Here is a 23592-nt window from a genome sequence, read left to right as displayed (position 1 = left end):
CCGGCCACGTTTGGCGCCATTGTGAGTTGCTTGCTGTTTTTTACTCTCTGTCTGTGAATCGCGATTTCTGTGGGAAATGGAGCCCAAGCTGCTGAGGACTGTGATGATGAGTGTCGTCAGCACAACACGTTTGGCAGTTGAGCTATTCCTTCAGCTCCAAAGTGACAGTGAGGTGTCCGACGATGATAGCGAGTCGCCTGCCGTGTGTGACACTACAGTGCTTGTGGCATTCACGGAAATGCTCAGCACCGTTGAACGCTGCTTTTGGGCTCGGGAAACAAGCACTGAGTGGTGGGATCACATCGTCATGGAAGTCTGGGATGACGAGCAGTGGCTGCAGAACTTTCGTATGAGAAAAGCCACTTTCATGGGACTGTGTGCTGAGCTCACCCCCACCCTGCGGCACAAGGACACAAGATTGAGAGCTGCCCTGATGGTGGAAAAGCGGGTGGCTATTGCAATCTGGAAGCTGGCAACTCCAGACAGCTACCGGTCAGTCGGGAACAAGTTTGGAGTGGGAAAGTCGACCGTTGGAATCGTGTTGATGCAAGTTTGCAGGGCAATTAATCACATCCTGCTAAGAAGGACCGTGACTCTGGGGAACGTGCAGGACATTGTGGATGGCTTTGCACAAATGGGTTTCCCTAACTGTGGCGGGGCGATAGATGGGATGCATATTCCTATTCTGGCACCCCCCCAGCATCAGAGTACGTTAATCGGAAGGGGTATTTCTCTATGGTTCTCCAGGTGCTTGTGGATCACTGTGGGCGTTTCATTGACATTTACACAGGCTGGCCTGGAAAGGTGCATGATGCACGCATCTTTCGGAACAGTGGCCTGTTCAGGAAGATGCAGGCAGGGACTTATTGCCCAGACAGGAAGATCACAGTAGGGGACGTCGAAATGCCCATTGTGATCCTTGGAGACCCCGCTTACCTGTTACTGCCTTGGCTCATGAAACCCTATACAGGGAAGCTTGACAGGAGCAAGGATCGGTTCAACTACAGGCTGAGCCGGTACCGAATGACTGTGGAGTGTGCTTTTGGGCGTTTAAAAGCCCACTGGAGGTCCCTGTATGGGAAGCTAGACTTGGGGGAAAGCAGCATCCCCGCGGTTATATCCGCATGCTGTACCCTCCATAATATTTGTGAAATGGAAGGGTGAAACATTCAGTCAGGCATGGACCACCGAGGTTCAAGTCCTGGAGGCTGAATTTGCACAGCCAGAGAGCAGGGCTACTAGAGAGGCCCAGCACAGGGCTACAAGGATTAGGGATGCTTTGAGGGAAGAATTTGAGGCTGAAAGCCAGCAGTAATGTTTGCTGCCTTGCATGGGAGTGAAGTGCAGTGGTTACACTGTTAGGATTCTATTATCCCTAACATGATTTCCAGTGACTGTTTCTTTACTGGGATAAGGTATCTTTCACTATCTGCAATAATAAAGACTGTTTTCAAAGCCAAGATTTATTTTATTGAAAAGAAAAATACTTCCTTGACAGACACACAACATTTCAGGAACCTAGGGCAGGGGGGTGGGTTGGTGAACTGTACAGTCACAAGTTTGCATATGTCCTGTCTGCAGTGCTGTGCAATGGCTGCTGCACTTCAGGGTGCATATACTGCATGGTGATGGGGGTTGAGTGCAGAGGGTAAGGGTCGTAGTTCTCAGGGCTGGTTGGTGAACGTACAGGTGTTGGAGGCAGCTGGTGGTGGTAAGAACCTGGATGCTGGGGAAGGGGGTTTGGAGCTGACATTGGGGCAGAAGAGAATAAAATTTGGGACGAGGGGGGCTGTGGGGCAGCACGGGACTGCTCTGCCTGCATGGCTACGAGTGCCTGGAGAGAATCCGCTTGGCGCGCCAGGATGCCTAGCAGCTGGTCTGTGCTTTTCCTCTTTGCCACAGCATTTCTCCGCCAATGTCTCTGGCGAATCCTGCTTTCACTTTCTCTCCACTCCTGCAGGTGTTTACTCTCTCTAGCAGAGTGATCAATAACTGTTTTCAGCATGTCTTCCTTGGTTTTTCGTGGCTTTTTCCTCAGATTCTGTAGTCTCTCTGCTGTGGTGGAGATTGGCAGTCCAGCAGTCAAGGTCGCTTTTGGAAGGCAAAAATTGCAACAGTTAACAGGGTAGCATTGTTCATTATCTCATCCAAACAGTAATTCCCACACACTGAAGGAGTTTACAGTCTTCACTTTAGCATATTTTTCACATAACAAATAAGAGCACACACATAACACAACAGCAGCCACGAAATGGTGAGTAAGGGGCACTGATTGCTTCAGGGCTGTGCAGGGGTTTCTGTGCATTGGGGACAGCAAACATCTGCATGGGGGATCTGCACTAAACAGTCTCCCAACATTTTCCACAGGAGTTACTCCTGGAAGATATCTCCCTGCTGCGGGTCACCAGGGAAGAGCAGAAAGGTCTTCTACAGCAATGCGGATTCTGCCCTGGCCCCTATGCAGCTTGCCTGTGTGCAGCAATGGTCCCCCCACCCCTCGCGGCACAGTGGCGCGGAAACGTTGGCCTGACTGGGACAAGGCCCACAGTGGCTCTCCCTATAAACCTGCACAGGCACATTGCCCACGCTCTGGCTGAAACTTTTGAGGAGATTACTGCAGCCGATTACCACGATGTGATAGACCACATCAATGGGCTATTCCACATCTAGGCATGCATGCATGCAGCCCTAACCCCCCTTCCTCTCCTGAAACATTTCCACCCTGAAAATAAAAGCCACTTACCGGTAACTCGCTCCTCTGCTTGTCCTTCAGCAACTGTTGGGTGCTGCGATTGGCTTCCTTCCTCCTGGCTTGAGAAGAGCTCCTGGCTGCATGGCTCCTGGGACTCTGGGGTGTCTTCCCCCATCCCAGTACCTTCACTCGCGGTTTCCTCCCCCCCCCCGCCTCCTCCTGTCTCCCACCCAGCTCAGAAGTGTCCATCGTGGTCCTAGGATTGGCAGTGGGGTCACCCCCAAGTATCATGTCCATCTCCCTGTAAAATTGGCAGGTCGTGGGGGCAGCGCTGGACCAGCGGTTTCCCTCGCGGGCTTTGTAATAGGCACTCCGCAGCTCCTTTACTTTAACCCTGCATTGCAGCGTGTCCCGATCATGGCCCCTATCCAGCATAGACCTTGATACCTGCTCAAAGATATCATAATTCCTACGGCTGGAGCGCAGCTGGGACTGCACAGCTTCCTCCCCCCAAACACTAATGAGGTCCTGCAATTCGCCAGTGCTCCATGCTGTGGCTCGTTTGCCTTGTGGAGGCATGGTCACCTGTAAAGATTGACTGATTGCACCCCACACCTGGCTGCAGCAAACAGGAAGGGGATTTTTAAAATTCCCGGGGCATTTAAAGGGCGGGTCACCTGAGGCCAGAGCAGTAGAGTACAAACTGATGAGCAGAGTGGCTGAACAGGAATTCTGGGATATCTCCTTATTCCCTGGATGCCAATTAAAGCACTGGTGTGTGTCCACACCTGATGAGCAGCGCTGGATCACCAGCGCTGCATTCCTTATACCCCAACCGGAACGGGTGCACAGCCAGCGCTGCAGCCAGGGAGTTGCAGCGCTGGATGTGCCTTGCAAGTGTGGACGGAGAATAATTGCAGCGCTGGAAAGCCACCACCAGCGCTGCAACTTGCAAGTGTAGCCAAGCCCTAGGACTATAACAATGTTTAAAAGGGAACTGGATAAATTCATGGTGGCTAAGTCCATAAATGGCTATTAGCCAGGATGGGTAAGAATGGTGTCCCTAGCCTCTGTTCGTCAGAGGATGGAGATGGATGGCAGGAGAGAGATCACTTGATCATTGCCTGTTAGGTTCACTCCCTCTGGGGCACCTGGCATTGGCCACTGTCGGTAGACAGATACTGGGCTAGATGGACCTTTGGTCTGACCCGGTACGGCCATTCTTATGTTCTTATGTTCTTAACCCTGCAGCCCCGCTCTCCCGGCTGGACCCTGCAACCCCGCGGTCCCGCTCCCCCAGCAGAGCGCAGCAAGTCCCGTGGCCCCGCTACCCCGCGGTCGCGCTCCCCAGGCCGGAGCCCGGCAACCTCGCATCTCTGCTCTCCCGGCCCGAGCCCCGCTACCCCGGCCGGAGCCCCGCAACCCGGCAGTCCCGCTCCCCCAGCCGGAGCCCCGGGACCCTGCTCCCCTGGTCAGAGCCCCGCAACTCTGCGGGCACGGTCTCCCGGCCCGAGAGTGGCAAGCCCGGCTGCCCCACTCCCGCGGCCAGAGCCCCGCAACCCAGCGGCCCCACTACCACCGCCAGAGCGCGGAAATCCTAAGTGCCCCCAGGAGAGTACATGCCCCAAGAATCAGGCCCCGCACTGGCTAAAGCCGGCCCTGTCCCCCTCCTCCCGGTCCACCACTGCTTCCACTCGGGCCCTGGGGTGGGGCACATCCCCCAGTGTGCCGAGATGAGCAGGAGGGCTGCCTGCACTGCATGCAGTCTGGTGGGGCCTGTGGAGAAGGGTGCGGCGGGGGTACTGCCAGGCACGGGAGAGAGCCTGCCTCAGGAAGCGTTTTCCCTCCCTTGTGCCACCCCACCACTACCTCCCTGAGTCTCCGTGCCATCACCTTTGCCCCCCGCCCAACCCTTGCTAGCCAGCCCGCAGATAACACCATGGAGGGCTGGGTCCTTGTACAGGGGAAGTGGGGCAAGTGGAAGGCTCGGGCTCACCTCCTCCCATCTGATGTGGAGGATGCAGAGGCCCCCCATAAGTCCAAGAAGGAGGCCATAGACGCTGAGCCTTCTGCCTTGCCCCCAAGTGAGTTCCATGCACCAGAGCCAGCTAGGGAACACGTGGCAGCAAGGGGAGGCAGCACTGCCCCTCTTCTGGAGTCCCTCCCCCCTTGAGGGGGCTCTGATGGAGCCCCTCCAGCCCGTTGCCACCTCTGGCCCCTGCAACCTCCGAGGGAAGTGTTGCTTTGGGTGCCAGCAGGGAAGTCCCTGGGGTAGTGGGTGACTTCTCCTCCATATTCAAGGAGATTGGGGTCAGACCCAGGGCCTCAGTCACCCAAGGGGAGGACGACCCGCTGCCAGCGGGCCTCACTCTGGGCAACTTTACACTGTCGTCCCCCCCCCCCTTCCCATGACTGCTGCTCCCACTCTCACTTTCAGGGAGCCCCTGCACTCTTCCACCTGCCCGGCCACAGACGACACCTCGCTAAAGGCCACCAAGCCCTTCTGCGGCCTGAGGGAGACCCTGGTGCATGTGTATCTGGAGTGCACCAGGTTGCATCCCCTATTCCGACTCCTCTTAGATATCCTGTTACGTTTTCGGCTGCATTTTTCCCCTCATCTCCTTATCCATGCATTCCCTATCCGTGGGCCCACAGAGTCACAGGACCTCCTTGTCAAGGGGTTTGGACTAGATGATCTTCTGAGGTTCTTTCCAACCCTGATATTCTATGATTCAACCTCCTCCTCGCATTGGCCAAAATGTCCATCTACAAGACCAGAGAGAGGAGGTTGGCTGCCAGGGTTTCCTGCAACTGCGGAGCTTATTTCCAATCCTCTGTCCGCTCATGCATCTGGGGAGAGTTCCTCTGGGCAGTGTCTGCTGACTACCTTGACGCCTTCAAGGAGCAGTGGGCACTGTCCAGGGTTCTCTACGTTCCCTATGGTTCCCTTCGTTTAGCCCTGTGACCTCACTCTTGTCCATTATATCTTTAGTTGTTCCCTGTAATTAATTGAGATCACAGACCTTGTGGATCTTCCCCTTAGGCTGCGGGAGGTCCTTTAGCAGGATCACTCTCCTGTAGCCATCTGGTCTGATCCCGTCACAGAACATAATTCCCCAAACCACAAATTAGGAATATGCAACAAAATTCACGTCTCAAAAAGAACTTAAAACTTGCCAGCAAAAGACACTAGCCTCCTTACACTGGATAAAGCTGAGATTAAACAGGTGGGACATTCTGTGAGGCCTAAGAGTTGGCCTGTCAGACCACCAGAAGAAGCAGATTCCCCAAGTGATGATTTTCCACCTCTCCTGAGGGGACATAGTACAAATGAAATGTATCAGCAGCTGGAATAGTTCAGCTGACTTCAAATCTCTTGAGTTTGAGGTTTTGCTCTCTCCATTCTCTAGCTAGGATTTTTCCTCTCGTCTCTCCTTCCAACCCTTCAACCTTCCCCCTCCTCCCAGCACCACTGCACACCCCACCCCAATGAGCTATCTGCATCTCTCCCAAAGGGGTGGAGATCCTGCCATGCTCCCTGGTATTTCCTGTCAGCATTAAGAAGCTCAGAGCAGGATGAGGAGGCAGCAGAAATGTGAGAGAAAGAGAGGGGCCTTTTACTAGGTTGTTGTGCACTCTTCTTGCAATCAGAAGTACCATTCTGTTTTAAACAGATCCTGCTCACTACTGCTGACAGCTCGTCTGGAGAAGGCAGAAGGAGTAAGAAGCAGATGGAGGCAGTGCTTCCTACTGTCTGCCCCCAAGGATGGTGTAGTCTTCACCCGTCTCCTCTCAAAAGTAAGATAGAGAGTATGGCTAGCCATGTGAGTGCTGTGCCCAAAGCTGCATGAGATAGTGCCATGGTAATCAGGAGATCTTGAGTCAGCTTGGAAGAATCATCATCCACATGAACAAGGAAATCATCCAGATCAACAAGATTTAGCAGTTCCAGTACCAGGTTCCAGAAAAATACAATAAACTCAAGCAAGAAGGCAAATGTGCAGTGGGGTGGTGTAAGAGAATACTGGGCTTTGAGACACATACATATGCCCCAGGCAGCCTGTATGGTCCTTTAACACTGGGAGATGTAGTTATTGGTCACAAGTCTGCTCCTAGTCACGTGCTTTGCAGATGTCACATATCAGGCATCTTACAAGAGTAGCAGACAGGTGAGATCCAGGGTCAGGGAAGGTGCTCTTCACAACTGCCATGCAGGAGAACTGATCTGGCTGTGAATACACCTCAGCTGCGGAGGGCTATACAAGACCCTGAGGGGTAGCAAATTGGTTTTCAATCATTGTTTCTAGGTGAATAAGGAAAAAGCTTTGAGCAATGCAACTGGGCCCTTGTCAAGTCTATGATTTCACCTTCCCGAGCTGGTCCATCCAGCTCCCCACTCCCTTTTGGCATGCATATGTTTCCCATTAAAGCATTATTTACTTTTAAGAAGCACCAAAAGAACAATTCATGACTAGAAATCTGTATGAGATGATATTGTATCTTTTTTATTAGGCACAGTCAATTTATATCACTCAGAGTTTATTAGTGTATTCAGAATGTAATGAGTGTGTACAGAAGCAAAGTTAAATGGTTTAGTACACACTATGACAATAAGGTACTTTTTTTAAAATGAGACTATTTATTGCTCCTCGGTACATATCATATTTGAAGAAAATGCAACAACTGATAACAATGCTGAAGTCTTGTTAACTCAAGGGTCCTCTGTCCATATATTCTGGGTTGCACTGATAGCTTCAGACTAAAGGCAGACGAGATACACTTCACCAGAAGGATCATATGCAAAGGGGGGGGGGAGAGAAAGGTATAGCTAAAACACATCAGCATCTTTTAACAAAATAAACATTCTCAGATATTACAGTGAATTCACAATCTTATTTCTTTTAACATAAATCACTAAGAATTATGTTGTCTAACACTGTAAAAATCATTGCATTTTAACTTATCAAGAAAAAAGGAGTTGAAGTTACATAAATGTAGCTACTTGTTATTCCATTTACAGATCCAACACACTAGTTGTTAATTAAAGCTATTCATTCTGATTATACTTTTTAGTAAAAAGGTAACAATATAAATCAGAAAACAAACAGAAGAACAGTGAACATAAAACAGTCTTAATTTTCATTTATTAGAAACAAAACTAATTTTCAATTTCATATATTTTATTCAACAAATGCAGTTTCATTTTCATTTTTTAAATTGCAAAACATAGCAAGTTCAGAAGCTCTTCACTGAAGGTTATATAATATTTTGTAATAAAATAAATTATACCTCACTTATCCAGTGAGGATTTACCACTCCGCATCTCCAATGGCTTTTGCGAACACATAATCTTTACCCCCGAAGCACATTACTCCATCTTTCAAATAGAACTTCCATTTGTTCTTACTTCGATGAATCTGATTAAAAAAAAATTAAAATCAGTGCCTCCAAAAGTTTGTTACTAGGACATCTTCAGAAACTGACTGGTTTCTGAGAATTAAACAAAGCTGATAGGGGGGTAGGGCTGAAGGACTGAAGTTAACCTTTGTTAGCACTAAATACATAAAAAACTGCTTCTCTGAACAGAGCTCAGATATGGAGTACTGTGAAAGTCTGACATGCCAGAGAATAGATTGAGAGATACATTTTCAAATATTGACACCTTGATTGCATGACTTGTGGGCGCAGCTACCCATGTCTGTGTATTGCATTTTTGTATTTTGCATGCAGTTCTGGACATGGTAGGATAGTAGGAGAAGGCCAAAATAATACAGCAACCAAAAATATGACTAAAAAGCACAATGTTCCACAGAAAGCAGGTATGAATGTATTCAAATATGTGTAGGTGTAAAAATATGGTTTCATACTGTAGACCTATAAAAAAAGTTCTGTGCAACACAAAAATCTTTTTGAGCATAAGCTTTCGTGGGCTACAGCCCACTTCATCAGACACATCCTGTAGCCCATGAAAGCTTATGGTCAAATAAATTTGTTAGTCTCTAAGGTGCCGCAAGTACTCCTGTTCTTTTTGCGGCTACAGACTAACATGGCTGCTACTCTGAAACAAAAAATCTTTGTAGTTCATCTTGAAAGGCATGGAATTAAATGGTTTTACAGATTCCTCAGATTCTCAACTTGATTTGATTTTCAAGACTAGGAAACAAAAAGAATGCCTCCTGATTTTCTGGTTATGATATTTGTGATAGAAGTTTTTGGTTTTTTTTTCAAAGAGCTAAAACATGTTAGAATGACAGTCATCCCACTTCTATCCTCCCACTATGTTTAATAGCCCTAAAGATAATTAGGAACAGAATTACAAGATAATTATATTCTGCCTTTTGGCCAAAGAGACCGTGGTTTCAATCACTCCTCCCTCCATTAGAAATTTTTTCAGTAAAACTGGTCTGTCTGGGAAAAGTAACCAATATACCAGCTAGCCAACATATTATTTCATAGCATTAAACAAAAAGAAAAAAAAGGGGGGGGGGAGGGAAGAAAGACTCAGACTTTCATGCCAATCCATAGCTCTCAAATTCTAATCACATCTGTTATGAAATCCCTTCGCGGCAGCTCTGGTTTCAAGTTCCACATTGATATAAATATATTTCAGACCAAATTTTCTATTCATCCATACAAAATCTTAATTTTAGAGAGGAACATTTTAAAATTCCAGCACTTATAGTATTAAGTATCATAGGGAGAAATATAGTATTGCAATACAAATAATGTAGTTCGGATTCAGATGAGCTGTCTATACAACTGACCACCTAAATTTTTCAAAAGTGACTAGTGATTTTGGTGCCCAACTTGGCACACCTTAAATGGCCCGATTTTCTGAGATCAAGTGCTCATCGCTTTCTAAATCTCAGATTCCTTTAAGGCATTTCAAGTTTGGCACCTAAAATCAGTAATCACTTTGGAAAACATAGGCCCCTATTTCCAAAAGCCACATATTTGACAAAAATAAAATTTGTTGAAGCTGAAACTTTCCATTATTTCAAGATAAGATGTAATTCTAACAAAGTTTGGTTTTCCAGTTTGAGTTCCAGGTACACAAAAGCAAAAAAGCAGCCACCTGAATTCTAAAGGGTTTGTTTGACCTCTAAACTAGCTCAGAAAGAACTTTACTGTGAACAGTAACACAGGACAGGCCATTTGTCTTCATTAAGAACTTTGCTTATTTGCTTTGTTTATTTGAAAAGATGAATTTGTGGTAAATATTTTTAAAACCCTTTTAGGAATATTTTACTACCAGATAAGGATGCATACTCTTCCCTTCTTACTGCTCACTCAATCCATATTTAACTTTACTCATGAGTAGTTTTATTGAAGCCACTGCAATTATTCATCTCACTAAATTTAAGGATGTGCATGTGCCTGCAGGACTGGGACCCATTACACTCTGATGCACTGCAGAACAGCAATCCCAAACCACAAAAAACAAACGCAAAACCACCACCACACCACAAAGCAGAACATACTGGTAAATTGTCAATGAAAATTGTAATAACCAAGAACGAGCTAGGTCAGCAACAATCTGAACAAAAACCGTAACAGTCCAAACAGCAGGTCTGTAGCAGCCTTCCCTGAATAGCTGCACACCCTCAGCACTACACGTGCGCACACCCGCACCCTTAAATAGGAACAGCAGCACTGAGTTCAGGCAGCAGGAACCAGGAAACAAAATAGGAACAGAGAGCAGGAAGGCAACACACACACGTTATTTTGCACTTTATGATGTTAGATTTGAAATCCTTCTTTGACAGCCCTTGTAAGAAGTTTCTCCTTTTACAGGAAAACTGTAGGTGAATTTTCATACAATAGTGCAAATAAGTTTACATTCTTTTGTTTTTTATGTGCATTTCAACCAACAGATGATTAAATTATTTAAAATACTGATGAAACAATTGACATTCTCCACACACACGCATCCCCAAAAATAATTCTTACCAGAAATGGATGGGCTAAAATTACTGTTTAAAGGAACAGGGTTATACACTGTACCTTGTCATACTGACAAACTATAACGTTATCTGTGTCAAACAAGTCTGGTGTGTCCTGCTCACTGACATCATCACCGGAATTTAAAGGATCCTGGAGAATAAAGGTCACATTTAAACACCATTATTTACTGTCTTTTAAAAAAGTAATATACTAGATGAAACACAAGACTTTTTTCATACGGATATTCTCCCCTCCAAAAAAATGACCAAGATTTATAGCACTCAAGGCTGACAAAGTTAACTCCACTTTCTCTCCCAGAAATTGGAATGCTAAACCAACTTCCATATGTCATGAGGCAAGACTCTCTGAAAGGTGATTCAAGGAGAGAAATCATATAATACATGTAATTGTTCTATTACTAAGTGTTCCTCAGCTGTCCTTGGTCTCCTGGGAAACAGACAACCTGTAGCATGCACTGCCTGATTCCCCTTCCAATCTTCTTTAGTGTTTTAGAAGCAATGGAAACCTAGGATTCATAGATTCTAAGGCCAGAAGGGACCATTGTGATCATTTAGTGCAGTGCTTCTCTAACTTTTGTACTGGTGACCCCTTTCACACAGCAAGCCTCTGACTGCAACAAAACACTTTTTAATATATTTAACACCATTATAAATGTTGGAGGCAAAGTGTGGTTTGAGGTGGAGGCTGACAGATTGTGACACCCCATGTAATAACTTCATAACCCCCTCAGGGGTCCCGACCCCAAGTTTGAGAACCCCTGATCTAGTGCAACATCTTGTGTAACGCAGGCCATAGAATGGTGCTGAATTAATTCCTATTTGAATTTGAGTATATCTTTTAAAAAAAAATCCAGTCTTGATTTAAAGATTTTGTGATGGAAAATCCACCACAGCCCTTGTTAAATTATTCCACTGATTAATTACCCTCACTATTATTTCCAGTCTGAATTTGTCTAGATTTAATCTCCAGCCACTGGATCTTGTTATAGCCTCACCTACTAAACCGAAAGGCTATTATCAAATTTTGTTTCCCACATAAGTACTTACAGACTGATCAAGTCATCCCTAAAACTTTTCTTGGTTAAGCTAAACAGATTGAGCTCCAGGAATCTATTACTATAAAGATATGTTTTCCAATTCTCTAATAATTCTCGAGGGTCTTAGCTGAAACCCCTCCAATTTATCAATATACTACTTTAATTATGGATATCAGAGTAGCGTAGCAGCCGTACTAGTGCCAAAACTCTATATTCTCCCATTTATACATCCAAGGACCACATTAGTTAGCCCTTTTGGCCACAGCGTTGCACTGGGAACTTATGTTCATATGATCATCCACCATGACCCCAAAATGTTTTCCCAGAGTCACTGCTTCCCAGGATAGAGGCCCAGGATGAAATCCTGACCCTCCTTAAACGAATAGCAAGAGTCCCTTTGATTTCAGTGAGGCCAGAATTTCACTCCTAGCCTCAAGTTTTGTAATTAAAAGCATGTTAATTCATCCAATAAGCAATAGATATCACAGCAACTCCTCCTATTTTTATGGTCTGCCCAAGAAGCTCTCAAACCACCCCATAGCTATTACATTCTGCTCTGAAAACACATCTTAACCATGAATTCTGCCTCAATCTACTAGTGGATATTCTGGATCTAAGCAACCAGACATGCAGATAGGCACATTAGTTTAAACATTTTAAAGCAAGTCAGAGTAATTACCTCCTCAATTATGTCTATTTGGGGCTCTTCGGTATCACTGCTCCCGCTGGATTCAGCATTTGAAATACTGTCACCTTCTTCATCTTCCTCCTCCTCCAACACTTTCAGATCCTCTGCATCAATAATACCAATAAATTCATTTTCTTCCACATCTCTTGTACTTTCTATTTCCTCCTTAGGAAAAACATCATCAATTCCATCTAGCTGAATGATCCCTTCAATGTCACTGCAGATATCCTTTTCTGTCCGTATGTCAGATTCCATCAGTACAGTAGGTTCCATCTGACAGGAATAAGAAGGTTCAATGAGAGCTTGACAAGAGGTCTGATTTTTCACAAGAACTTAATACCCAAAAGCTTCCATTCTTCTCTACCAAATCTGTTGGGTACTAAAAGTTTGAAAAATTTGTCACCTTATTTAGGTGTTTAAATGGGAGTAGAGCTCTTTTTTTAAAAGTCGAGCTCCAATTATGAGTGCTGAGCACTTATGAAAATCTGGTCATATATACATTTTCCTGAAATGAACCCCATTTCAGATACTTGTTCAATAATATGAAAATCCATTTTTCCAGACATGGCTTTTAATATGGTCTTTAATATTCGAAGCAAATTTCCCATTAAAAAAAAATAGATATTAGAACTGTTCAAAAAAAATCAGAATTTCTGATCCAAGGGAAATTCTGATATTTGGAAAAAAATAATTCTGATTCAGAATAAAAAGTAACGATGCCAAAAATTTAAAAAAAAAACTCTTGCAAAATGTAATTTCCAAAAATAATCTGGTCAGGTAAACAAATGTTTCATTTAGTTAAAACCTCATTGTTTTGATTTGATTTTTTCATATTTTATATTATTTTAAAATTAGGGTTTACTATATTTTAATATCATAAATATTTTTAAAGTTTTGTTAATGAAAGTCATTTTGAAATAAAAACATCAAAATGCTTTGTTTCAGTTTTTTTCTAAATAAAGTTTTGTTAAAAACAAAACGCTCTGTGGAACATTTCAATTTCAACTACACCTCTACCTCGATATAACATGACCCGATATAACACGGGTTCACATACAATGCGGTAAAGCTCTGACACGCTGCTCTGAGCAGTGTGTTAAGGGTGCCCGGCCAGGCCGGGGGGTTTGATAAGGGACAGAGGGTCGCGGGGGTGGTCAGGGGCTCTCCCCCCCAGGGTCTGGGGGGCAGGAGCTGTGGGAGGGCACTTTTGGGGGGCCCGCAGTCCCAGAGTGGCCCAGGGGATTAGCGGGAGGCCAGGAGCAGCCCACTCTGCTTCCCTCTCCCCAGCCCCATCTGAGGGGCTCGGGGAGGGGGCTTGGCGGAAGGGATCCTTCCAGCACTCACCAGCAGCGGCGGAAGTGGAGCAGCCCAGCCCCAGTCCTCTCCACTCCGCCAGCTCCCCAGCCGCAGCACTCTGCTTCCTGCTGCAGGTGAGTATGGGCGGCATCCTTTCCCCAACCTCCTCACACTCACCTGCGGCAGGAAGCGGAGCGCCGCAGCTGGGAGGTGGCAGAGTGGAGCAGGCTAGGGCCGCGTCACTCTGCTTCCCGCTGCCAGTGAGTGTGGAGGGAGTCCCTTCCCCAACCTCCCCACACTCACCGGCGGTGGGAAGCGGAGTAGCCCAGCCCCAGCCAGCTCCCAGCCGTGGCGCTCCACTTCCCACCACAGGTGAGTGCAGGACCTTTCCCCAGCTGCCCCCCAGCAACACAGCTGGGGCCGGGGCAAGGAAAACGGAGCGGGCTGGGGCCACGACACTCCACTTCCCCCCACAGATGAGTGTGGGCAGCCATCCTTTCCCCAACCTCCCTGCACTCACTGTTGGCGGGAAGCGGAGCACCGCGGCTGAGAGCTGGTGGAGTGAAGCGGACTGGGGCCGGGCTGCTCCGCTTCCCGCCAGTGAGTGCCTGTCAGAAGGCGGGGTGTGTATGAATAGGGGTCAAAGCAGTCAGGGGTGGGGTCCTGAGGGTGATTAGGGATGGGGGTCTCTGGAGGGGGCGGTGAGGGAACAAGGAACCGGGGGTGGGGGCAAAGCAAGTTTGATATAACGCGGTCTCACCTATAACTCGGTGAGATTTTTTGGTCTCCCGAGGACCACGTTATATCAGGGTAGAGGTGTAACGGAGAATTTTCTGACAGACAAGTTTTCCATTAGGAAATACCATCTAGCGACAACAGATATGTATCTATGTATAGGCAATTCCTTGATACCAAAGCATCCATTGCATCAAAAAACATTGATGACTTTCAGGAACAAATAACTTAGAGCTTGTCTTCACATACAGAGCTCCAGTGCCACAGCTGCATTGCTGTAATGCGTTAGTAAAGATGCTACTATGCCAACACAAGAGCTTCTCCAACCAGCATAGTTAACCCACCTCCCTGAGAGGCAGTAGCTTCCCCCCTCGATATAGTTCTTTCTACACAGAGGGTTAGAGGTCAGTATAACTGGGTCACTCAGTGGTGTGGATATATATCAATATAGGTCTATAGTGTAGACGTAGCCTTAGGTTTGGTCTACACCTGTGCCTCTCAAGCTTTCCAGACTATTGTACCCCTTTCAGGAGTCTGATTTGTCTTGTGTACCCACAAGTTTCACCTCACTTAAAAACTACTTGCTTACAAAATCAGACGTAAAAATACAAAAAAAAGTTTAACAGTTCACTATTACTGAAAAATTGCTTACTTTCTCATTTTTACCATATAATTATAAATTAAATCAATTAGAATATAAATATTGTACTTCCATTTCAGTGTATAGTATATAGAGCAGTATAAACAAGTCATCGTCTGTATGAAATTTTAGTTTGTACTGATTTCGCTAGTGCTTTTTATATAGCCTGTTGTAAAACTAGGCAAATATCTAGAGGAGCTAATGTATCCCCTGGAAGACTTCTACGTACCCCCAGAGGTACATGGACCTCTGGTTGAGAACCAATGGTCTACACTACCAACTTATGTCAATATAACTACATTGCTCAGGGAGGTGAAAAATCCATACCCCTGAGTGACGCAGTTATTACTGACCTACCCCACAGTGTAAACAGAGCTACTGCCTTTCAGGGAGGTGGATTAACTACGCCAATAGGGGAAGGTCTCCTGTCAGCATAGCAGCATCTTCACTAAAGTGCTATAGTGGTGCAGCTGCAGCACTGTAAGTGTAGACAAGTCATAGAATCATAGAAGATGAGGGTTAGAAGAGACCTCAGGAGGTCATCTAGTCCAACCCCCTGCTCGACGCAGGACTAACCCCAACTAAATCATTCCTGTCCTCAGTTTATACCACAGTGGGCCAAATTCTGCAGTGGTAGGTAGAAACTGACTGCAATTGAATGAGGGCTTGATCTAATGCCAGTTAAGTCACTGGAAAGGCTGCTATTGACTTCAATGGGTTTTGGATCAGGACCTCAAAGCACTGAGACAGAACAACTAAAAGTCATATATGCAACTCAGTAGTTCCCACATCTTAACAGTAGAAAGGGGCATTTAATATAGTCTGCATAGTCATTCAATCTATAAAACATATGTATTGAAAAAGTCTACCATAACAGAAGCCCAGGAGTCAGATTTGCTCTCTCTTGCAATCTTAGCATGAATCTCACAAAATTTGGTGTTTTACTTAAAAAGTGGGGTTTTTTACACAATACATGAGAATTTCACTTTTCACTTGAAAAGCAAAACAAAACGTCCATGTTTTTATCACTCATGGATGTGGAGAAAAGCTTGAAAATGTGACCTGAGCACAAACAAAATATTGTACAACTACTCATTCAGGGAGTACTGTCCATCCTGTGCCCTGAATAAGGCAGGGGTCCTCTAGAAAAAGTAGTCTTTAATTACATGGTCACATACACTCATAATGCATATGCACAAAGGGTTTGAATACACAAAAGATGGTTATTCACCTTTGTAACTGTTGTTCGAGATGTGTTGCTCATATCCATTCCAATTAGGTGTGCGTGCGCCGCGTGCACAATCGGAGAATGTTTACCCTAGCAACACCTGGTGAGTCAGCTGTGGAGCCCCCTGGAGTGGTGCCTTAATGGCGCTGGCTATATAACCCAGCTGACCTAGTGCCCCCTCAGTTCCTTCTTGCCGGCTACTCCAACAGAGGGGAAAGAGGGTGGGTTTGGAATGGATATGAGCAACACATCTTGAAGAACAACAGTTACAAAGGTGAGTAACTGTCTTTTCTTCTTCCAGTGCTTGCTCATATTGATTCCAATTAGGTGACTCCCAAGCCTTACCTAGGCGGTGGGGTCAGAGTGAGACATCGCTGAGTGCAGAACCGCTGACTCAAATGCGGCATCGTCTCTAGACTGCTGAACTAACGCATAGTGAGCGGCAAAGGTATGTACCGATGACCAAATGGCAGCTCTACAGATCTCCTGTATTGGAACCTGGGCCAGGAAAGCAGCCGATGAGGCTTGAGCCCTCGTGGACAGGGACGGATTAACTTTTTGTGGGCCTGGCGCCAAACATATTGGTGGGCCCCCATGCGGTTGTGATGAGCCCCTTCCAGATATGGTCCTAGCGTGACAGCACCACTGATGCCATAATAAATGTGGTATTGCCAGGATGGGAATGAAAACATTTATTCAAAAACAAAATAAGATATTTGAAGCCAAACTGAGACCTCCACTCAGCCCATAGAGAACAAACTGGGCTAACATCAATGTACTCAGAACACCACTGAATTTGGTTTGTGTGGGAGGGGGGGTTGTTTGTTAGTTTTGTCTTTTTTTCTTTAAACTCTCAGGGCCTGCTTAGGGCCCTGAACACAAGTGCTTAATTAGCACACTTATGAGCCATATTAAGCCCAGATGCAGCAGTCAGTGGTGTCGCACCTGCATCTCCCCACCACCACCACCTCCTCCACCCAAAGTTATGTTTCCTAAATACATTTTTTTGAAAGCTGCATTTTCTACTTTGGTACAATAATGTTTACAAAACTTTGGGGCAGGGTGTGGGGAGGAAAATTGCTGGTGCCCATCTTTTGCAGGGCGAAAGGGCCACTGAAACACATACCACTTTACCACAAAGGCTACCACAATCCAGCCTCAAGTTCCTACCCCAATCTTCACACCTGGGCTCTCCCCCATCCCTCCTACTGTCCCCATCCCACACAATGAACCCCCTAACAAAGAATCTCCTCAATCTCCCTGCTACTGCCCACTCCCTACACACTTTCACCCCAGGGCTGCCACCTCCCTCTCTTCTACTACCCCCCCCTTCTACACACACACACACACACACACACTCTCTCTCTCTGCCGACCCCCACCTTCAACCCAGACTCTCCCCTCCTTCTGCCCCCTGCCACACCAACCCCCACCTTAACACCCTGCTTCTCCTACACCCCTCACATGGAGTCACCGCCAGCTCCTCCATCGCACCTGGACTTGCCCCACAACTGCCCCTTTCCCCCAAAACTGGGCTGCGCCCCCTCCCCTCCCCGGAGTGCAGGGAGGCAGTTTCTGGGCATTGCCACTGGCAGGGGGTGCGGCAGCCAGCATTGACAAGTCCCGCTGTCACTGCCCCCCTGCTCCCAGGCACCCCAGATAACCACCCCCCACTCTGAAGTGCAGGGTCAAGACAGTGCCCAGGAGCCCCAGGCATCACAGTCACTGGGGGGCTGCCCCCAACTCCCCACTGCCCCAGGAGAATGGGGGAGACTTGAGGGGAGGGGGAGCACAGTGGGATTAGCACCAGGAACCCTCGCCCTGCACCAGACCATTTCCTGGCTTGGGATTTCTTTTTGGCCCGCTCAGACAACTTCAGCTGGGGTGGCTGGTAGCATGGCACAGGGCATTCTGGGACTAGTAGTGCAGCCAGCAGTGCAGGTCCCAGGGCCCCTGCGGAACACAGCGGCATGCAAACTACAACTCCCAGCACACCCTGCACCTGCGCACTGTGCTCCCCAGGCTGCTGGGAAGTTGCTGACTCTTCACATTGCTGGGCTGTGGCCCTGGCTGGATTAACCCTTTGTGGGCCCCTTCCAAGTGTGGGCCTGGCGCCACCGGAGCCATTGTAAACCCAGTACTGCTCGTGGAGTGGGCGGTGAGGCGAGGGGTCGGGACACCGGCCAAGTCGTAGCAAGCATGATACAGGCCGTGATCCATGAGGAGATGTGTTGCAAGGAGACCGGTAGGCCTTTCATCCGGTCAGCCACTACAACGAAAAGTTAGGTTGTTTTCCTGAATGGCTTTGTATGCTCAATATAGAAGGCGAGAGCCCTACGACTGTCAAGGGAGTGCATACATTGATCCTGCCACATAGCGTGCGGCTTTGGATAAGAGACCGGGAGGAAAATGTCCTGGTTCACATGAAAAGCTGATACCATCTTGGGGAGAAAGGCAGGGTGGGGGCGAAGCTGCACCTTGTCTTCGTGGAAAACTGTATATGGCGGCTCTGACGTGAGGGCTCTGATCTCAGATACGTGTCTCGCTGAAGTGATGGCTACAAGGAAGGCTGTCTTCCAAGATAGGTAGAGAAATGAACAGGTGGGCCATTAGCTCAAATGGGGGCCCCTTGAGCCTGGAAAGGACCAGGTTAACGTCCCACACCAGAACTGGTTGTCGCACTTTTGGGTAGAGGCAATCTAAACCCTCCAATCTAACGACCATCGGATTGGAGAATACAGAGGAAGCATATTCTCCTGGATGGAAAGCTGAGATGGAGGTAGGCTCCACGACTGCCATACACTTGGTGAACACCCTGGGAGCTGTGCACAGGTCGAAGGGAAGGACAGCAAATTGGTAGTGTTTGTGATTGACCACAAAGCAAAGGAAGCATCTGTGCGCTGGGTAAATCTCTATGTGGAAGTACGCATCTTTCATGTTGAGGGTGGCGTACCAGTCTCCAGGATAAAGGGAAGGAATAATGGTCCCCAGTGAAACCATGCGGAACCTCAATTTTACCATGAATTTGTTGAGTCCGTGCAGGTCTAGAATGGGCCGAAGCCCACCCTTGGCCTTGGGAATTAGGAAGTAGCAGGAGTAAAAACCCCTGCCCCTTAGCTCCCTTGGAACCTCCTCGATCGCTCCCATGGACAGAAGCGTTTGGACCTCCTGTATCACGAGCAACGCCTTAGAGGGGTCCCTGAAGAGGGACAGAGAGGGAGAATAGGAGGGAGGGGAGAAAGAAAACTGGAGAGAATATCCCTTTTTCACCATGCAAAGAGCCCAGGGGTCTGAAGTTATATGGGACCACGCATGGTGGAAATGGAAGAGACGACCTTGAAATGGAGGGGAAGGATCCTGGATGGTGATTGGTACGCCATCCTCGGGCGCACCTTCAAAAGTTTTGCCTGGGTTCCATCAATGGTTTGGGAGGGCCTTGGTTCTGACCAGGTTGGAGGCCGGTGGATTTCTTTCTACCCCACCTCGTCCGCGTCTTCTATAAAAGTCCTGCCTTGGACAAGGAGGTGGGGTAGAATCTTTGAGGCTGTGGCTTAAAGGGCTTGCGCTGGGTAACCATGGTGTGCGTTCCCAGGGAGCACATGATAGCACTGGAATTTTTCAGGCTCTGTAGTCTAGAGTTTGTTTTGTCTGAGAACAGGCCCTGCTCATCAAATGGCAGGTCCTGCAGGGTCTGTTGTAGCTCTGGCAGTAGGCCAGATACCTGCAGGAGGCCAGATACCTGCAGCCAGGAAATGTGTCATATGGCTATGCCTGATGCCAAGGTCCTAGACACAGAGTCTGACACATTTAAGGAGGCCTGTAAGGAGGTCCTAGCCACCTTTTTGCCCTCTTCCACTAAGGCCCCAAACTCATCCCTGGACTCCGGTGGAATTAACTCCTTAAATTTCATCATGGAGCTCCACGAATTATAGTCTTAATGGCTCAGGAGTGCTTGTTGGTTTGCGACCCTGAGCTGAAGACCCCACTGCTAAATAAATCTTGCACCCAAACAAATTAAGATGCCTGGCGTCTTCTGATTTGGGCACTGGAGCTCGTTGACCATGCCGTTCCCTTTCGTACACTGAGGACACCATTAGTGAACACGGCTGAGGGTGAGTATAAAAGGTACTCGTACTCCTCGGAGGGGACAAAGTATTTCCTCTCCACTCCTCTGGCCATCGGTGGGATAGAGGCAGAGGTCTGCCAGATTGTCTTGGCGTTGGTCTGGATGGTGCGGATGATGGGCAATGCTACTCGGGACAGGGCCTCCACTGAAAGTATGTCCAGCACTGGGTCCTCCAGCTCCACTACCTCCTCCGCTTGGAGGTCCATATTATGTGCCACCCTACCTAAAAGGTCTTGGTGGGCACAAAGGTCTATCGGAGGAGGACCTGAGGTTGTTGTCCCCGCCACTGCCTCATTTGGAGAGAATGAGGAAGATGCCACAGGGGCCAGGGGATCCTGTGGCAGATTGTGTTGCGAGAGGTCCTGTTGGCCAGGATCTGCTACACTGGGGTCTGGGGCCTGTGCTGGGGTGGGTGCAGATGCTTCCATACCCCCCAGAGGAGGATGACTTATGGTGGCTTCTGGTACCTGAGGTTCTGAACGGGCTGAGCGGGAGGCCCCTGATGGAACTCCTTGGGCTTGGTGGTACGCACACGGGGTCCAGAATGACCATTGTGCAGGCTCCTGATTAGAGTCTTGGCCTTCGTCTTGCCCCTGACCCACATTATCCTGCCCTGGCTTGGAGTGGGGTAGGCTGAGCATGAGGCGCCCTCGGACTGTGATGACCGTGAGGCGGAGCGCGAGGGCCAAGGTGGTGCAGAGCATGTCTGTGTCGACTCTCCGGGGCGTGGTGCAGACCAGTACCAGGTCGCTGGAGAGCAGTGCCAGCGAGGTGCTGGGGAGCGGTACCGGGATGGAGATCAGCGTTGATGACCGAGCCGGTACCAGGATCCAGATCTGGATCGTGATGACGACGCCTGCGGGAGCGGTGCCGGGATCACCTCCAGGAAGAAGAGTGGTGCTCTGATCAGTGCCAGGAGTCCGAATAGTACCACGGTCCAGAACCATGCCGTGAGGTAGATTGGTGCCACAAGTATGACCAGTGCCGTGAGAGGGAACGGTGTTGGGCGCGGGACCTGCTCCAGGATCAGGAGTGGTGCTGTGTTTCCACGCTACGAGATGGCAGACATATTAGGGCTGGCTTACCCCTAGACTGTACCGCACGAGTCAGAGGCGGTGCTATAGTCTGCGCTGGTGCCAGCTCTGTGAGGACGATGATTTCTCTCGCTGTTGCAAATGTCTCCGGCATCAACAGAAGCCAGGGCTCAACCACGGTCCGGGTCGGGGAGCCAGTGTGTGCCGGACTCAACGGCTCCTCCCTCGGTGCCGGAGTCAACGATTCCGATATCGGCGCTTGTACCCTCAGTCGCAACTCCGAGGTTGGCAAAGGAGGTGCCGGCGCCTGTTGCTGAGAGACAGTCACCTCCAGCTTGCGCTGTCTCTTCTGGCCTGGAGACAGGAAATGGAGCCGAGTCACTTGCACTGGACATGGTGCTGGAGAGGTCTGGTGCCACGGGCCTCTATCCAAGTCCACCAATGGTGCAGTACCTGAAGCTGCTGCCGGGGCACTTGGCGTGCCGATGGGGGATCCAGGCTAAGGGCCGCCTCCATAAGGAGCTGCTTGAGCCTAAAGTCCCGCTCCCTTTTGGTTCGAAGTCTGAACGCCTTACAGATCCTACACTTGTCAGCCTGGTGAGACTCCCCGAGACACTTCAAACAAGAGTCATGGGGGTCTCCCGTTGGCATAGGCTTTGAGCAGGCTGAACATGGTTTAAAACCCGGAGCCTTGGGCATGAGCCCAGGCGGCAGGCAGGAAGCAGGAGGACCCTTTCCAACCCACTAAATCTAATTACAACCGTAACACTATAACAACTACTGCACTATACTAACTATCTATCTAAAACTGGGAAGCAAAAGCTAGGGATAGTGGAGGACAGCTATGCCACACTCCACAGTTCCAATGACCGTCATGGGTGGTAAGAAGGAACTGAGGGGGCGCTGGGTTGGCTGGGGTATATATATATCCAGCGCCATTAAGGCGACACTGCAGGGGGCTCCACAGGTGACCCACCAGGTGTTGCTAGGGTAAAAATTCTCCGATGATCATGCACGCGGCACACACACACCTAACTGGAATCAATATAAGCAAGCACTTGAAGAACCACCTTCATTCTGGCTTTGGACCCTTAATAATGTTCTTATAACAGTTTGTTTTTTTGTGTAATAATTATATATGGGTTGTTTATTGAAGGGTTCTGCTGACATGAGCCATGAAACCAAAGCTTGGAGTTGTCTGCTTATGTCATCATAACCTTACAAATGGGCCTTATGTCCATACAGGTTGTGGACTCTTACAATAATGAAGCCTTCATTGAGACCAGAACTGGATTCCAAGGCCAAGATTTTAAGAAGTGACTAGTGATTTTCATAACCTAACATGAAACACCTTAATAGGAGCCTGCATTTTCTGAAAGATCAGGACCCTTAAATAGTGACAAGTTGGTCACCCAAAAACTGAGACATTAGTCATTTTTGAAAATGCAGCTGCATAGGTCTTCTAACAGGGGTGGGCAAACTTTTTGGCCCTAGGGCCACACTGGGTACAGAAATTGTATGGAGGGCCAGGTAGGGGAGGCTATGGCTCCCCAAACAGTGAGGTGTGGCCTGGCCCCTGCCCCCTATCCAGCCCCCCAGAATCCCCACTCCCATCCAATCCCCCCCGCTTCCTACCCCTGACTGCTCCCCGGGACTCCTGCATCCTATCCAAACACCCCTGTTCTCTGCTCCCTGACCATCACCCTGGGATGACCATCCCCTATCCAAACCCCGCTGCTCCCCAGCTCCTGACCACCCCCGGGATCCCTGTCCCTATCCAATCCAATCTTCCCTAATCCCCACCCCCTTACCATCCCCTATCCAACCCTCCCTGCCCCACTTTACCTGTGGGGTGAGGGAAAGCGGGGGCTCAGTCCTTTCCTGTGCATTTCCCCTGCTCATTTGGCTGCTCTCCCTGGCAGTTGGGCAGGGCTCACTCCCTGCCTGGGCTTGGCTGCTGGGGACAGGGGCCAAGCATGCTGGGAGTGGAGGGGGGCCCTGGCTTGCTCTGCCCCTGTCCCCAGCAGCAGGGCCCAGGCCCTTTGACTGCTCCCCTGCAACTCTCCCGGAACTCCCCCTGCTCCCTGCCCCCTGACCATGCCACCCTGGACCACCAAGTCTGGTGGCGCTATAGCTGTGCCGCTTGGTCAGGA

At 48.5% G+C, this 23592-nt stretch overlaps 1 protein-coding gene across 2 annotated transcripts in view; it reads right to left on the bottom strand.

The window, feature by feature from the left end:
• Positions 1-7308: 7308 nt before the first annotated feature.
• Positions 7309-23592, bottom strand: part of GTF2A1L (general transcription factor IIA subunit 1 like) — a 29249-nt gene continuing 12965 nt past the window's right edge. Inside the window, exons 7-10 of one of the 2 annotated variants that reach the window (XM_039529955.1) lie at positions 12373-12654; positions 10697-10786; positions 7982-8109; positions 7309-7471 (exon numbers count right to left, since the gene is read on the bottom strand). In XM_039529955.1, coding sequence (XP_039385889.1) covers positions 8002-8109; positions 10697-10786; positions 12373-12654 — 480 coding nt within the window. In that variant the 3' untranslated portion in view covers positions 7309-7471; positions 7982-8001. The remainder of the gene's footprint in view (positions 7472-7981; positions 8110-10696; positions 10787-12372; positions 12655-23592) is intronic. The other variant, XM_039529956.1, reaches the window with a different exon arrangement.

This window comes from Mauremys reevesii, linkage group 3 (assembly GCF_016161935.1).
Source record: "Mauremys reevesii isolate NIE-2019 linkage group 3, ASM1616193v1, whole genome shotgun sequence".
NCBI lineage: Eukaryota > Metazoa > Chordata > Testudines > Geoemydidae > Mauremys > Mauremys reevesii.
Note: the sequence above shows the minus strand (reverse complement) of the source record. Positions and strands in the feature narration are given on the sequence as shown.